The 17600-nt window shown below is 40.3% G+C and overlaps 1 protein-coding gene across 8 annotated transcripts in view; it reads left to right on the plus strand.

The window, feature by feature from the left end:
* ELMOD1 (ELMO domain containing 1) overlaps window positions 1-17600 on the plus strand; it is a 61322-nt gene that overhangs the window by 31021 nt on the left and 12701 nt on the right. For 5 of the 8 annotated variants that reach the window (XM_026069338.1, XM_026069337.1, XM_026069342.1 and 2 more), the window contains exons 3-6: window positions 10268-10413; window positions 10563-10591; window positions 11995-12092; window positions 15000-15129. In XM_026069338.1, coding sequence (XP_025925123.1) covers window positions 10268-10413; window positions 10563-10591; window positions 11995-12092; window positions 15000-15129 — 403 coding nt within the window. Of the gene's footprint in view, window positions 1-6890; window positions 7104-7262; window positions 7405-10267; window positions 10414-10562; window positions 10592-11994; window positions 12093-14999; window positions 15130-17600 lie in introns of all 8 variants that reach the window. The other 3 variants (XM_026069339.1, XM_026069341.1, XM_026069340.1) reach the window with 2 other exon arrangements.

Consider the following 17600-nt stretch of genomic DNA (forward strand, 5'->3'; position numbering starts at 1 on the left):
GGGGGCGTTACAGCCCTACTTTGGGTCAGTTTCTTCAGGTATCATCTTCAACTGAATGCACAAAGACTCTGTAAGCAGGATATACACAACTTAAACTTAAAGCAATTATTTATTTATTTGCTAGCACACACAAAAGAGCTGGGATTTAATGAGCCATTAGGCTAAGCATTACCTGATAAGGCATCAGTCAGGAGGAAAAGGCTTGGCCCCTGCAGTGCCATGCAGAGATCTTCCATGGTCCTAAGTCTTCCACCAGCTCCACCAACACTGATCCAATGACCTGATGGTTCACAAGGAGCCTAACTTAACCTCATTGGGGTGGTTTTTTTCCCCTCTACAATTTTATAACTTCCCATGCTGGAGTCTTCCTTCTTGAATCCTTGAGTTGCTAATAATTTCCATCTCAGCAGTCCTACCTCTGTAATTTTTACCTTCCTTTCTCTGTACAGACCTTCTCAGCAGCCTGAGCCAAGGCTATGCAGCTGTACCATATGGGATCTGGGGCATGAAACCCAGATAAACAGGCCTCTAAACAACTGCGTGTGAGGTGAAAGCTTACAACTGGGTTTACAGAGAGCATTACAGCTTCCCCTCCTAGATGGCCTGATATCTTTGCATCATGGTGTAGCTTTGCTTCCTCCATGGGGAGAAGCTGAACTGCTGACAACTTCTAACCTGCCTGCTCCTTCCTCACTGTAGTAAACGCTTTACTTCTCCCTTTAAACTGTCAATTCTGCCTTCCTTCGGTTGTCCTGGCCCCCTTGGTGTTTTTTTCCATGTTGGATAGAGTGCTGTTTTGAATATTTAAATTCCTGTGGCTCTCCTGAGGAAACTACATCCACTTATTTTCATATTCTGAAGACAATGGATCTTAAAGGCTTTGAGGAGAAGTCTTGATGGCATTAGCTTTCCCTAAGTAGCCAAGGTAGCCAAGCCTCTGACAAACAGTTGATTATCTGAAAATCACGTTCTAGGACTTTGTCTTTCATGGGAAGTCAAATATTCTGAATGCAGAGCAAAAAGTAAAATTAGGAAAAAAGTACAGAACACCTCAGATAGGGAAATAGTGTTGAAGTGGAGAACTCATTCTGTTCAGTTACAAGCATCTGGATTTCTTCTTTTATATTCATCCTTCAGGATGGGACTGATTGGAGTATTATATTCAATTTCTTTTATTTTATGAATACATAAGAAATCTGAGGAGATTAAGAAATAAACTTTGGTCATCTTTGAAGAGCACTTACTGGGGAAAGTAAGTTCTGTTGCATACCTCTGAATGTGGTTGCAGGTTAGTGTGATAGTGAAAAAGCAATTAAATTAGGAGCTGCAGGGAGATCCAGGTGCAAGACAAGGATATTTAGCCTCCCAACTTGGAGGACAGCTGGAAACTAAACAATTACACATCTTCTGTCCCCAGCGTTTGTCTGTTACCAGCAGCAGCAGCCCAGGAGCTTGCTAAAATTGACCTTCACTGTTCATCAGTCAAATGCATGGCCAAATGCAGTTTATTGGTGACAAGAGCACTGGTTAGTGGCATAGCGTTTTCTGTTGCACAACAGGGAGTAGACACTGGACTGGCGACTGGTTCATGAAACATCCCTGTTATCCATTTTCCTCCTTGGATAAGAAGAAAAAGTGAAGGAACTAACTTGTTCCTGTAAATATGCCTGCCAATAGTACATCCTAGAACAACAGGGCAGGATAAAAATTGCAAGGGTAATAAGCATGAGAGTTGGGGCTTCAAAATAGCTGCGGGGAACTTCATCTTGAGGAATGGAGACTATGCAGATGATGGAAGCTGTCCCAGTGATAATTCTGAAGGATGATATGGAATGAGGGACTGTAAACAGGAATTAGAGGTTCTGACAAAGTAATGTTGCATAAATGTAGACTCAGTGGTATGAACTTTTATTTCCTTCAGTTGAGACTTATCATATAGCTATTTCTTGTCTTTAAAGGTAGAACAGAAAAGGAACTTGAAAGGGCAAAATACAGTTGTGTTAAATCACTGGGTTGATACCACAGCAGTTTCCGGTAGCCAAACTAGTTCAGATGTTTTTGCACAGTTCTTCATTGTACTGTGTGGATAAGATTACCTCTGTGCTTAAAACCAGTTCAGTTAAGTCTACATGAGCTGCAAGTGATCTTGTTGACTGCAGCATAGAAAATCTCATGAGACAGATGAGGCGAGCTGAGCTTTCACTTGTAAGATTAAGATAAACTCAACTGCTCAATCTGAGTAGTGGCAGTAGGGTACTATAGCAGCTTTGTGCAACAGATATATGCACCTGGAGAGCCCAGGAGGATTTTCAACAGTGACTTTCAAATCCAGGTTGTTGTAAGAGAAGGCTCTTGCCTGTAGGCAGACCGACCACTCATCATTAACCTTTGCTTGTGAACTGGAGGCTTGCTGTAGTCCCTGCTGCTACTATCAAAGGGCAAGTCTGCATATGTTGCATCAGGGCGCTCTCACTGCTACTGGGGTTTGTCTTCTAAACAAAACACTGCAGACATGAATACAGGTAATGAGGAATTAGTGTAATTTGCATGGTGTTTTTTTTTCCCCTGTACCTACTACTCATCTGTTGTTAGACTGTCGACAAGGCTTCTTATAATCAGCTTAAAATCTCCTGTCTCTTTTTCTTTCTTCATCTGCAGATGGCCTGTTTAGTCTTCCTTACCCACAGAACTGCTGAGGTGTGAAGGGACCTCTGCAGGTCATCTGGTCCAACTCCCCTGCTCAAAGCAGTGTCAGCTGGAACCCATGTCCAGTTGGGTTTTGAATATCTCCACAGGTGGAGACTCCACAAACTCTCTGGCCAACCTGTTCTAGTGCTCAATCACCCTCAAAGTGTTTTAATATGTTCAGGCAGAATTTCCTGTTTCAGTTTGTGCCCATTGCCTCTTGCCCTGTTACTGGGCACCACTAAGAAGAGTCTGGCTCCATCTTTACTCCCCAAATTAGGCATTTATATACAGTGATAAGATCACCCCGAGTCTTCCCTTCTCCAGGCTAAAAAGTCTCAGCTCTCTCAGACTCTCCTTGCATGTCAGGTGCTCCAGTCCCTTAATCCTCTTTGTGGCCCTTTGCTGGACTTGCTGCAGCAGGTCCATATGTCTCTTGTACTAGGGAGCTCAGCACTGGAAACTGCACTCCAGGTGTGGCCTCACCAGGGCTGAGGAGAAGAGAAGGATCACCTCCCACAAGGTGATCCACAAATATGTGGAGCTTTAAGGACCTCCCATGAAAGGAAATGGAAAAAGTAAAACAATTTGAACAGTGGCTACTCTTCCACAACTGCAGCAATTGCTTAGTTTTGCATAAGTGACACTTGTGCATTCTCATATTCAAAAGAAGGCAATAAGAAGACATAGACTTTCATGCCATTAACAGCACTGGATTAAATATTTTTTGCATGAAGGTGATGAATTTGTTTCTAATAGAGCAACAGTTAAGAACCAAAAATTCCTTTAAAGATGTAGTGCATAATAGGATATATATTTTTACTTGAGTTTTCGGGTGTTTGGGGGGGAGGGTTGTTTTGGTTTGGGGTTTTGGGGGGGTTGGGTGCCCCCCCCCCCAAGATATCCTCTCAGAGGTGGTCTTTACACATTACAAAATGACTTCACTCTGAGGATACCTATCTTCGCTGACAGTCACCATCTGTACTCTAACCGGAAAAGGAAATCACAAGTGTAAAAGTTTTTCTTTTTTGTTGCTGTTTTTTAAAGTGGTTCATAGTACTTTTCTAACACAAAGTTCAGTCATTAAATGAGACCGTAACTAAAAAGATAGGAGAGATGTGGTGCCAGACAGTAAGACTAACTTTATTAAACTGAAGTCCTAAAGCACTTGAATGATTAGACAACAAAAGTTCTAAGCAAGTAATAACTAAAGCTGCTTATGCATCCATCTCAATCCACATTACTTCCTATGTTCCTGCCTTTCCCAGCACTGTACAGCATATCTGAAGAGCTAAGAAAGTGGGCTGTGTTTACACCAAGGGTAACTAGTTTGAAATCCAGGTTCTTACAAGAATATCACTTTTAGACCTGGGGATCCATAATGTAGCAGAAGTTAATCTCTACCTTTTTGTTTACATATTTTCAATAGCTGCTGCTTTCCAGTGGAAAGAAATCTTTAATCAGTCAATCCAGTAATTGGAATAATTCTAAATCCCCAGATCTAGGGCAGTGCTTTTGACTAATAATCTGCATGCCCAATAATGCACAGGACTCTTCTTCCTAATTATGCTCATACCTCTAATCCAAGGCCATATCTAAAGGAAAACAGTTGTTCTAGGTTTCTTGTCTCTTCCAGTGTGACTTCCACCTTGCTCTCATTTGAATTATTCCTAAGGTTTGATATATTACTTCTGAAATAATAAAAATGTTTCTTTATGAAACACTTAATCCTCCAACGCTCTTTTGTAAGTAGGTTTTAAGGAATCTGTCAGTGATACTTCCATTTTGATTTTAACTTATTCGTCTTAAAAATCTTAAATAATAACTTGGAGAACCAACTGTAGCAGACACTTGATTTTTCTTCAGTAAAGCTTAGAAACTTGACACCTTCTCTTGATCTACTGCAAAACAGTCTCTAAGCAGTAGCAGATTCTAAGCGTACGGTTCTGTCTAACTGAAGTCACATCAGATAAAATGTAAATCAAGCAATTTGAAAGCAAGAAATGTGAAAGCAAGGAATGCTTTTTTTAAAAACTACTGTCGTCTTTAGTTGCTATGGTGACTTGCTTCTGTGTCTAAGTGGATAGATAAATTTGATTTCAAATTTCAGTTGTCATATGTATGGAAAGGCATAGAATGTTTTTATTTATTTTAAAGGAGCTAAGAGCAGGCTTGTGTGCATGTCAGGAATGATGATTTGTACAGCACTTCATGGTTGACCCTGTATACAAAATAAGTTACAGAAGCCAGTCAAGTTAATTAGTTCCTAATAGTGTAGTGTCACATTCAGCTATTTGGTCATGTTGTCATCCACAGCTAACATGTGTGCTTGATTTCTCAAGCCATAATTGGAATTCTCAGTAAGGAATATTGATGCAAACACTAAGCAGGGGCAAAATGATTACCCGTATGTCTTATGATGGCTGTGACATTTTCTTCACTGAATTGAATATGTCCTTAAAGAAAAATATAGTTGCATTTCTTGTATCTATAAAACATTAAATGGGACACTCGGGAAAGAAAAAGATGTTTATGTAGATCCAGTGAATTTTGGGAGAAGCGGGTCTAGCTCTAAGTTGAGCTATTGGGGTTTTGGGCATCTAGTTTAAGCTTTCATTTTACCCTAGGTATTTCTTCAGTCTGTTACTGTCTCTGAAAATACTAAGGTCCAAAACTATCTGGTTAAAAAAAAATAAGCATTTTTGTTAGTTTCAAAAAAATTGCACAGAATTCAGCCCTACTCCCTTTCATATCAATATAATACCAGGTGTTGTGTTATACATACTTCTGGCTATTTTTGGCAAGTATACCTTGCACAGGAATGACCTTCACTGAAGTGTTAGATAGCTTTGGAAACCTATTGATATCCTTTGCTTCTGTCTGTTTATAGTGCAGAAGACCAGCTGAAGTCAGTAACACTTGAATAAAATGAAAATGTGATGTCATGCTGTCAGAAATGTGAATTCAAATGACCACAATCTGCCATTCCCATCATACTGTCCCAACAGCAGTTGTGCTAGTGGAGAGCACATATTGAGACCTCTTATTAAGGAAACACTTTCATCCTTCTGTATTCAGCATCAGAGTAAAAATCAATATGCTGAGTTATCTCAGCTTCTTGCTGCCTTATGCTTTCTTATCAGAGTCAGACCAGCATGTGCCGTGGAGAATGGCAGTGCTGTGACTGCAGCAATGGTGCTCCTACTTTATGTTCTTCTGGCTCTACATTGATCTGGGTATCGCGGGGATCTTCAAATTTGTAGGACCCACTTCCTCCTTTCTCTCCTCTCTTATGGAAGAGAGCCCTCGAGAATCTCTGCTGAGCCATGTTATTGATAATATAGGTCAATGGCCTTTTTGGTTTTGCAGTATTGCTGCATTCCTGATAGGGCTTGCAAGGTACTACCTACCAAATTCCTTTGTCAGTTGAAGCTGCTCTTGGTAGAAGATTAAAGTCAAGAAGTCCACCAAAAGAGAAGTAGGATGACACACAGTAAGGAAGATGTATAAGAGTTGGAAAGTAGAAGAGCAAGGAAGAAAGATGTGAATAAATGCATGTACCAACCCTTAATTGGCCTTTGCTAATTGCACAGGAAAAAAAAATGTCAAGTTTCTGTGTAACTTCAGGCTGCTGTGGTAGTAAGTTTTAGCATTGGATAATATTTCACAAGTCTTTTCCAGACATGCAAGCAAGGATGCACTCATTTCAGAACATATGTTCCTCATCTTGGAACCCAAGTAACAAGTACATTCTGCTGTAGCTTTGACCTCAGAGTTCAGTGACTTTTTTTGTCAGTGAAATCGGCAAAACTATACTGAGTTGCCCTGGCGTTTCTCTGGAACTAGCAGGTAGCTTCCTATGTTCAAGTGTTTGGCATCAATGATTAGGAGTTTTCAAGTGTAACTCCTCAGAGGGAGGATGGATGCATGTGTCTGCACTCATACAGCATCCTCATCAAGGGAACTTACTGTTAATTAGGCCTATGCACTTTAGCATCTTATTATACAGGTTTTTTTCTTTGTTCTTCCTGAATAAATGGTAATACAAACTCTTGTAATACATTCTGCGTGCATTAACACAAATCTGCAGGTCTGTACAGTTGCATGTAACACAGGAGGACAAGGAGCTTGTATTGGGACAGGGAAGAGTAGGGTGCAAGTCCCTCAGGAACATCTTAATTTCTGTTATACTTCTGTTCTTGAAGCTCACCTGAGGAAATGAAGTATTGCTGTTCACTCCCTCTTAGAAACTATGTGACTACACAAATCGCTAGTGAAGCACACTCCGTTTTCTGTGCCAAGAAAACTTAAAGACAAGCAGGAAAAAAGCCAATAACACAGAAGTAGTCTGATAGGACGAAGGTTTGGAATCCAATCCTAAAACAAACTAAAAGTTAATGCTACTCTGCTGTAGTCAGGTACGTGTTTTTATGCAACATCCATAAGGGTTCTTTTTAATGATATGCAGTGCTTTGTTTTGTAGCTGCTGGTGTGTTTGCTTTGCTCAAGTGAACTGAAATGCATAGCTACTAAAATAAAACCTATCTTATTTAATCAGTAGTATGCTTTTATTACAGGACTTCTGCAAGCAAGAGTTCCCTTTTCTAAAGAACAACCCCTTTGAAAACAAACTTGCAAAAAATTTTATGCCATTCATGTTATAAGCAGAAGACTTCAACTGTCATAAACTTAAGATGGATGAGTAGTAGAAAACTGCAGGTATCCACAGAGGAAAACTTCCTTCTCTAAGCTACCTAGTCAAAACTAGTGTTTATTTGCTTTATTAGTAATAGCTTGCTAAGTATATTTTGGTGACTTGTATACCTAGTGTTTCTCTGTGCTATAGTGACACTTTTTAGTAGATATTTTTACTAGTTACTTTGTGCAAACCACAACTGAAGCAAAACTTTGATGGTGAATGTTGTTGCAACCATGGAAGATCAGAGCTCTCTATTTAGCATTTTTCTTTGATTTGCAAAGCTATCGTTTGAACCTAAAGACAGTAACTGAATATAATTCTAAGGTACTTAACTTTTAAACTGGGGATTTTTCCATGTCTCATGACTTGGTAAGAAACCAGGTTCTGTGGAACAGAATGGATTGTGATGTTTCAGCCCTAGAGGTAATTAAGTCTAGGCATGAACTCTCTTAAAGGAGTTGTGGTGTTTGTAGGAGTAATTTTGTTCACTGGAAGTAAACCTTTTCAGATGAGCGGTTAACATGAAGTTAAGCGAGCCTTTCCTCCCTTTTCATGTGAATGAACTCTCTGGGTAACAAATTGCTTTAATAATGACCTGATTTTTGGAAATAAAGCAGAAAGCCATCTTTAACTTGTTCTAAAAATGTGTGATGAAAACCCAGAACTCTGTTTCATCATGCTCCAGATTCCAGTTTGGCATTAATCTCTTGTGTTCACTTCTCTGGACCTTCAGCCTGAGTAAGGAGCTGGGGTGTACTGAGGAGTCTGAGGGGTTTCTGTGAGTTCTGTTTTGATTCTTCTTTGGATGTTGGGTCTTAGTTGAGTTCGTTGTGCTTGATATCAGATTTCTACTGGAAAAGCTGAAATACCCTGTGTTAGCCTGTGTTTTTTCAAGCCACTGTTAAAGGCTGCAGGTAGTTGGCTCTGTATGAGACAACTTTGTTTGTCGTAACTGACTTACACTTCTGGCTGTTGGAAGAAATAAAGAATGGCTTGGCTGATGATGGAGTTGCCTCCTGATAACTGATCTTATTCTTAATACTCTAGTTGATTGCCTGCTGTAAAGCCTGCGCAAATTCTTTGTGGTGGTGTGTTCTGGGCATATTGGGGTGGGGGAGAAGCTCCAGCTATTTCACTGTCAGCCACTGAAACTTATTTGCCTATCTAAGATTTGATTCAAATGTGAGAGTGAATCCTCATTCTTAGGTTTTTGCTTTCTATCTAAAATAGAGGCTTTCTGTTGCATAAGGACAAGGGGGTTGCCTACATGCAGGCATTCAGGAATGTTAAGCAAATTAACTAAAAGTGTGAAGATAAAGTGGATGCTTTGAAAGCATGTTAAATCCTTGTGTGGATGCTCTCTGTTTAGACATAAAGTGGCTTTACTTCCCTTAGCTTAATTCCCTTTCAAAAGGGATTAAGCTAAAGCAAAGTAATGCAGATTAAACTCCTGTGTGGACATTAACATGACTTATCTTCCCTTTCCTGAACGTCCCCTTACAAACATGCCCTTTAGGAACAGTTATGAAGTAATGGAGCTCTTCTAGCTTTATTAAAGCTATGCTGATTAGAGTATCTGGCATCCAGTGTTTCGGAATACCCAACGCACTTCACTAAAAATGATAATATGAAGTCTCTTAACAAATTTTTTTTTTCACATGCTGTTGACACTTGCAAAGACAATAAATTAATATGATGAATGCACATGCATATGTATATACACAAAGACTTAAAACATAATGAGCTGAGTTATTTTTGACCATTAAACAACAAGCTCATGTATCAAAGTTGTACTGATGTTCCCATTATCAGGTCTGTGAGGTCTTTGTAATTTACCTATTCTGAGATGTGGTTCTGGCCCCAAGGGCTCTTGGTGCTTCTTGCTCCCTCTCATGTCCTGGTGCCCTCAGTAGGGGGTTGACAGTCAGCTAACATGGAAGGGTCTGCTCCTTCGTAGCTAGAGAAACAAGAAAGCTAAATTGTGTGTCCAAATAAGTTATAGCCCATGAATCTGTTTGGGGTGTGACAGGTAATTGGGGTAGTGTGTGGTGTGTGGGCTTTGGTAGCAGCTGCAACACTGACAAACTTCAAAATAGAACATGTCTAGGTGTGTGGCGTTCCCAGGCTTTCTGAGGATCGTGGGATAAACCAGGCTGGGCAGGACCCCAGAAGGTCTATAGTTCAACATCATGTTTACAGCAGGGTTATCTCTGAGGTCGGACCAGGGCTTTGTCCATTTGGTCTTGAAAACTGCTGCTGCTCCATCCTCAAAGTCCTGTGTAAAAGCTGACCTTGGGAAGAACTGGTTTTCCTCAGGACAGATATTGAAGCCCTTGTTTAAGGGGAGGAGCTATTCTTTTCTTTGCTGGGACTATTCATTTTTAGGGTTCTAGGGCTGGTGTTGGGATTTGTGTTTGTCAGGATAACCACAGCTTTGTTTGGAAGAGCTGGGTGCCAAGGCAAAGCTAAGGAAGGTGGAACGTGTTGGCTCCACACATATCCTCTACAGCTGCCATAACTGGATGATCTGGGCTTTCTCTTCATGCAGTCCTGTTTCCCAAAAGCATTACCAAGAGGCATACAGCCTGTTATTCTAAGGCTTTTGTTCCCTTTCTAGAAATACTCTTCTCGGAACTCTTGAGTTGATTCATTTTGTGTTTCTGGCTCTGACTTTTTGTGTGTGGTTTTTCACTGGGCAAGATTGAAAAGCATGATTTAACACATCAGAATAAACTTTAGCAAAGTGAATGCTGCTTTTGCTTTAAAGATGCCATGAGGCAATGAGAATTTAGGGGAAGGAAGTATTTTTCTGTCGGGGGGGTGGCCTTGTCAAAACAATCTCCGCTCAAGTCTCTTATTTTCAGGCTTCTTTCTTCTTGACAGGATGTTTGTTCAGGTGTGCCTGTACTTCTACTGTAAATGCTTGTGGCGCTGTCTGAAATTCGTGGTCAGGAAATTAACAGGACGGTGTGAGCTGCAAAGGATCTGTTACAATACTAAGCCTGGAGCTGCCAGAACTATGAAAATAGGTAACTGCAAAATACTCAGGTTTTTGCATGCCTTTATGCATTTCCGCATGTGCTAATAATGGGATGACTTCACTTTTAAGAATTTTAGTGTTAAATGAACCCAGTAGAAATTTAGCTTAACTGACACACTGCTTTCAATCTTTTAACAGAGGCATCGCTGAAGGGTTCAAAAAGTAAGGTGAGTGAAATATCTCATAATTCACCTTTTCTATACCAGTCGTGGTGTTCAGTCTGCTGTGTGCTCACTCCCAAAAATCACTTTAAGGTTTGATACAACCTCACATTAAAGAACATCCTCTACCGAGGACAGTTCAGTGACTGCACTAACAGGTGATCTTGCAGAACTGGGGAGTGTTTCCTGTCCTCTGCGGGTTGGCACTCTGTGGGCCTTGATGGGATCGAGGGGGCAACAGGCCATGGCAGAGAAGAGAAGAGTGATCTTGTTTTATAATTCAGGATTTCTTGGGTCAATTCCTAATCCTATTTTAGAACTCTTGTATTCTGCAGTCAGTCACTTAAGCACCACACACCTCTGTATCTCTGTAAAGCAAGGATAATGCGAGTGAAGACAGCAGTACCTAGACAATCAAAATAACTTTTCCCTGCCTTCCTTTAGAGTACATTAATGAAAAATAGCCTCTCTTACTTCATCCTTTCACTGTAGCACTGGTTGTGTTAACCTAAATGCTTCTTAATAATCAGAAGCAAAGCACCTGTAAATTAAACAGTAAATAGTATAAATTAAAAAGTGTCTTTCAGCCATTCATTTCTTTGGCATGAGAATCGGTGTTATTGGAAGGCAGACCTCAGCAGTAGCAAAAATGATGTCACGTAGCTCATAGTTCAGTATGGTACTTCCAAATTTTGGTTTTAGCATGAATAGAAAGGCAGAATATTATTTTAAAAGTCTGCATTTAGGAAATTCAGAGACTGGTTTAATTTTGAGACATCGCCAGAAAGTTCAACTTCTTTTAACTTCTTTGAAGGCATGTGGGTGTGGGGTTTTTTTTGGTTTTGGGGTGTGTTTTTTGTGTGTGTGGTGGGTTTTTTTCAGGGGGGGGTTGTTGTTGTTGTGGTTTGGGTGTGTGTGTGGTTTGTTGTTGTTGTTGGTTTGTTGGGTGTTTGTGGTTTTTTGTTTTTGTTTTTGGTTTTTTTTTTTTTGAATAATGAACTCTCAGGGTCATCTCTACAAGGCAATAACTTGCAAGAGGAAGGAAAAATGTTTTGCTGTGTTACTGCAGTGTGTCTGGAGTGTGTGCCAAACGAAGGCTAGCAGCTCCAGTGTAACTGGGTGGTTGGTCTGAAGCTAGTTTCTTGACCAAAGGCCTCAGTGTTGATCATCTTCATTGGCAGCTGCCATAGAAATGCACTGGAAAAAGTATGGGAATGGAAAAGTGATTTGAATTCTCATGAAGGGGTAGTGCTCTGAAACTAGTCAGTAGGGTTGAATAAAATGCAATAGTGAGTTGGATCTTTTGGGCTGTTAACCTAGAAGCTTTCAGGTATCATGTTTACTATTGTTAACTTCTATTGAATAACAGTTTCCATAAGAATTAATGTATGTTTAAAACCTCTTTTTAGCGGCTGCAAACTTCAGTAAGTGTTCACCCTGATGCTATTGAAAAAACTATAGATGACATCATGGAGCTGAAAAGGATCGATCCAGATATAAATCCACAGTAAGTTTGTGTCTTCCTTATGAGACAAATAGCAATTATTGATTTCTTTAGTGCCTTAATCCATGGAGAATGGGTTCTCCATAGCTATTTTGGTACTCAGTTTGAAGATGAATTTATTTCTCAGTATAAAAACACAAGTTAAGCTTTGCTGTCAGAAAGCTGATAGCAAAATGAATTATTTCTTATGGCAACAGTAATAGGCATGAAGTCCTGAGTCTCTTTATCTAGCTGCTTCCTGAATCTTGCTGTCTTAGTATATTGTTTGTACATTGATTTATGGGGGCAACTTCCCCAAGGATGAAATACCACCAATGCAGGTGGTTGTGGCAGTGAAAGTGATGCCTTCTTAGCAAGGCCATAGACAGTCTATTAGGCAGGGAAGAAATTGTCACATCATAACTGATAGAAACCATGTATTAGTTCACATTTTTTAAAACCCCTTTGAATTATCCAAGCAAAAGTAAACAATACAACGCAGTGAAACCACTATGACCTTGTAGCATGAAAAGAGTAAGAAGTGACTAACTTTTAATTTAAAACTTAATTAACTTAACATTAAACTTTTAAATTAAAAAGCTGACATTTCAAGAGTAAGTAGTAATATTTTTGTTTTCTTCTTAGGCCCCAACTTGAGGCAAGAGTTGGAATGTGAAAGGTGGTGCTGCATGCATAGAAAAAACTCTGCTACTAAATTGCTCCTTATTTCAAATTGATTATAATTCTGCTATTCTTTAATCATCTGGACTGAAGTTTTCCATGTGAGGCATTTATTTTTATACCAAATTCTTAGGGAGAAATTTCAGTTACAGCAGGTCAGCTATTTCTTTAGTCAGGATTAACCAAAATGCATTAGTCTGTCTGCTTTTAAACACCAGAAAACCCACATCTGGATGTCTTGTTCCTGGCTGTCCCTTGTTCCTGGCTGTCCCTTGCGTAGGAGAGACTTAATCTCCTGGGGTAAGGACAAGGGGACGTGTGTCATGCTATACGTGTTTCTGCAAATTTGTATGCAGTCATTTTTGTTAATGTAGCATCTTTGCAGAGCTGAACTAGCATCCTGGGGATGTTTGCACTGAGCTAGCCTGCTGTTCTTGCAGGCTATGGTAGCTGCTGTGACCTGAAGAGAAGGAGGCACTGGAGTAGTTTCACCTTATTTATGCATTTAGGATAACCCTATGCATGCTCAACGGAGGGATAACACTATGTATATTCAGTGGAGGGAGAAAGTAGGATAAATAAACAGGTGGTGACATGTACGGTCCCGTTAGCTATGGAAGGAGGCTGTGAAACACTCCAAGTTTTAGACTTGTCTCCATCTCGCTGAGCATCTGAGCTGTGTGGGGTAGGTGTGGGTGTGCTGGCCCATGCAGGCTGTTCACATGCTCTGAGAACTGCTGCCGCTGGCAGAGATGGTGGGGAGGAGAAGCGGGGCCATGGCTGCTCACCCAGCTCCTCGGCCTGGCACTACTGGGAAGGAGAGAAGCGAGCAGAGGGTTAATGAAAAGCAGTGTGGGGAAAATGGCTTTTTCCATGCTAAAACATTGTATGGACTTTTGACTGGTTTTAGATAGAAAGTGCGAGGATGGCTTTTTTGTGTATGTTCTACAGTTTGGAACTTAATTCTTTTTATATAATTGCGCTTTTTTTTTTTTTCTGCCTATGGTGTTCTGCTCTAAATTACTTGGAGGTTATTGTGTGTAGTTAAAAACATTATGGCTGTGGCGTAGTGATGCGTTACAGCAATTTGCATGCAGTCTTGTCAGGCATTTCAGCTTTCTTTCTAATGCAACCTTTCTGTAAAACTGTAGGGTATAACAAGTGAAGCATGTAAACACCGAAAGAGGGAAGACGCTGCTTAAGACATTCTAAAAGGGTTATAGCCACAAAAAATAGCATGAAACTGCAGCAAGAAAAAATGGCCTGATGATGACATCTCTTATTCTGTGGATTAATCTCAAAAAAATAAGCAGTGAGAATCCTTCTGCTCAGAAAGCTTAACAGTATTATAGAATGAACAAAATATTTTAGTATACAAAGCAAAACAGATGAAGTGTCTAGGCAGCTTAATATCAGTGCAGCCTGTGTTCTGCAGAGTAATGAGAATAAAGATCTAACTGTGCTCTCAGAATTCATAGTAGACCTTCTGATAATTTCAGACATTAAAAGTTTAAAAGCACTTATTCCCATAAATACACAAATACTCATAGGAATTTGTATGAGAAGCAAAAAGCTTGGCAGTTGTATACTATATAACTAGTATTTAATATTATAAAATCTTACAGTGACTTATGTGTTTTTAGGTTAACTTAAAGCACTGGAAGCCACATGGTAGGGGTTTTTTAATAATGCATCAGGAATTTTAAAAGTTGATCTGCATTATAATGAAAAAAGCCATTTGGGGAATTCTTAGCATGTGAGGCACCAAAAAAAAAAAAAACTGGGGACAGATCTGTGAACTATATTGCTTCAGGTTTTTGACTTTACGTGGGCTTTGTGACATGGAAACTAAATGGGTAGCTTTAGCTTTTTTTAGTTCTGGTCTCAAGGTGTTGTTTGAGAAGCTGCCATTTGAATGAGGGGAAAAATTCAGTGAAGTGCTTGTAGCAGGCCTTCAGAGTTTCTGTGTAGAGTCATAAGCCTTTAATAAGTGAAAGAATTCACTGCTCAAATAAATAAATAAATCCAGATCTTTCTCAAAGAAAGCCACTAAGTGATAAGTCTGTACAATTCACAAGACCGTGTTTAATGTAATATTGATCTTTGGAAAGTCTCTTATAGTAACTATACTGTTAAGCTATTAATTCACTGATGAAACATTACTCCTGTGAATTAAATGGGTATGTGCAGTGTAGTGGTGTTGCATGGCTGCAGATTGAGTTGATTCTCTTCCTCCTCCCACCCTTTTAGGCTGGGGGTGTCTCTTCAGGCCTGCCTGCTGCAGATTGTGGGGTACCGAAATCTGGTTGCGGAGGTTGAAAAGCTGCGCAGAGAGCCGTATGATTCAGAGAATCCACAACATGAAGAAATGCTTCTGAAGGTAGGTGCTTAAGACAGACATACAGGGAGTCCTCTAAACTTGCCAACCCTAATAGTCTGGTTTGTAAAACTCTTAAAATGTTCACAGATGTTTTCACCTTCCTCCATCATGCACCTGTTTTAAGGTTAGCCTATACAGAATACTAACGTAGTGCATGGGGGAAGTGGCTCATTCTTCAGCTGATGAATGCATGCCACTTAGAGCTTGTTGTCAGTTGGACTAGGTGCAGGTACTGAGCATCTACTTCTCACTGCAGGTAACGGCTCTACATGATTAGATCTGGGAAAACAGCAATGCATCCTACTTCAGAAAACCTTTCTTGAGGATAAGAGTGTTTTTCTCTTTTAATTGGAGTAAATATTTTCTTCCTCAATTTCCTGTATTTTTGAAGGCATTTTCCATGTATCCCAATGGCAGGCCTCTAGCTTTCATCACGTGGGATGTAGGGGTGGGAGATGATGTAACATATGTGTTTATACTTACCAAATATATTTTCAAATTAAAATAAAATGAAACCATTCTTTATCTAATACATGAACAAGGATGAAATCCATACCAATTGGGTCTTACTTCATACTTTGAAAAACTGCGCATTGAAGTAGATAAAAGTATTTTTGAGGAAGGTGATCTTAAAACCACAAATAGAGACAGAGCTGGAGAGCTCTCATGTTAGAAAGAAGTTGAGGACAGAATAAAGGGGAGGGAAAATAGTCTAGTAAGAAGTACCCACATTTCTTCTGATGCTTTTTCTGATCATAGCTAGTGCTTCAGAGAAATGGCTGGAAGCATTAAATAGGTAGTGATATACTAGCCTATCTAAAAAGAAAGCACTCTCTTGCAGAATTTTTGAAGGTCTTATAATAAACAAACCTGTTTTTTTTTTTTTTTTCTTGACCAAAAATATCAAAAGCTTTAAACGCTTCCTTGCCTTCCACCCACACCCACCTTCTCTGTTTTGTTTGTTTTTACAGCACATGATGATGCTGTCTCCCACAATGACTTACAACATAGCGCCTTACACAGGTTATAGCGGGGAACTTCTGCAAAGTTTACGTTGGCTACTTGCACTACCAGACGCTTCTAAAAATTCCACTGAGCGCTTTATATAAGCACTTACTGATGCAAATAATTATTAAAAAAGATGTCTCAAGCACCTGTAGGTGTCTAGAGAGCTGTGCTTAAGGCTGGCTCCTGTACATACCTAGAATTGCTACAGGCATGGCTAGAATGATTATTGCCAGGTCTCTATTTTTTTTTCCCCCAAAGAAACCTAATTTACTACATCTCTTCAGACCATCCCAGCAAACTCTAATACTTAATACTAAGTACTGCATGTTGAGACTTATAGATCCCCTTATTTATTTTAAGGCACTAGCAGCCCCCGAGGGTGCATTGATCCCCTGACAGTCAGACAGCCCTGCAGGAAAGTGGGGGTCTGGCTGAGGGGGGCTGTGGTCCAGGGCTGCCGCTGGAGCAGATCCATGCTCTGAGCAGTAGACAGGACCGGACAGGCTCCTTCTGCTGGACTCCTGCCACTGTGCAGCCAAAAAGCAAAATTCTGGGGCTAGAGCGGGGCTTACGTAAAAGGGCACTCAGATTTGCCTAGTGAGGAAGCCTGCATCTGGAGGGCAAGTGTTGTAGGTCCCAGCCTAGGATTTTGGACCCTGAAAATATGAGGTAGGTGGCTGCAGCTCTACTGTGAGCCCTTGGCTCCAGGAAAGGATTCCCAAAGGTACAAGGCCCCTGTGCCGCCTGGAGAGCGGGAGGTGGGACCTGTGGGCAGGCGTCGTGGGCACGGAGGAGGGTAGCGTTGCGGGAGGTGTCCAGAGCAGGCCCTGGCGTCCTTTCCCTGACGCCCGCTCTCTGCCGAGCAGTCCTGGTTCCTAAACGTTCCTGAAAATGGCACTTAGGATGTATAATCGCATAAGCACTTTAAAAGCGTCACTGAATGAGAACAAAAGCAGAGTGGAAATTGAGTGTGGGAGTGGGGTTTTTTTGAGGAGAGATTAAACAGTTCAGCTTACGTGGTAAAATTCTTAATGTTAAAAAAGGATAGCAATATCTTCATCTGCCTCCAATATTATCTGTGTATTAGGCACTTGTTTACAGCGTGCTCTTTGCTTTTGCAAGTTCTCATGTCAAACAAACTGTCCCAGGGTTTGATCTGGTTTCTAGGCCATGCTGGGGAAGAATAGGCTGGCTGGCTTTCATTGCTTCTAGATACTCTGCTAAGTGATCTCTGCAATGGGTAATTCGTATTCTTAATGTTTATCGTTATTCATGTTTACCAGGAGGGCATTTTATGAATGAGATAAARATTAGCTTAACGTGACTGAACTGGTGAATAATACTGTATTTACTGTTAACGGGTGAATAAGAAAGAAATAGTAAATGTAATCTAACGCACAATGCTTTATGCAGCTTGTTAAAGCTAAAATCTTTAAAAGTTTTAGCCTCCCTAAATCACTTAC

Source organism: Apteryx rowi, unplaced genomic scaffold (assembly GCF_003343035.1).
Source record: "Apteryx rowi isolate R43461 unplaced genomic scaffold, aptRow1 scaffold_292, whole genome shotgun sequence".
Taxonomy (NCBI): Eukaryota; Metazoa; Chordata; class Aves; order Apterygiformes; family Apterygidae; genus Apteryx; species Apteryx rowi.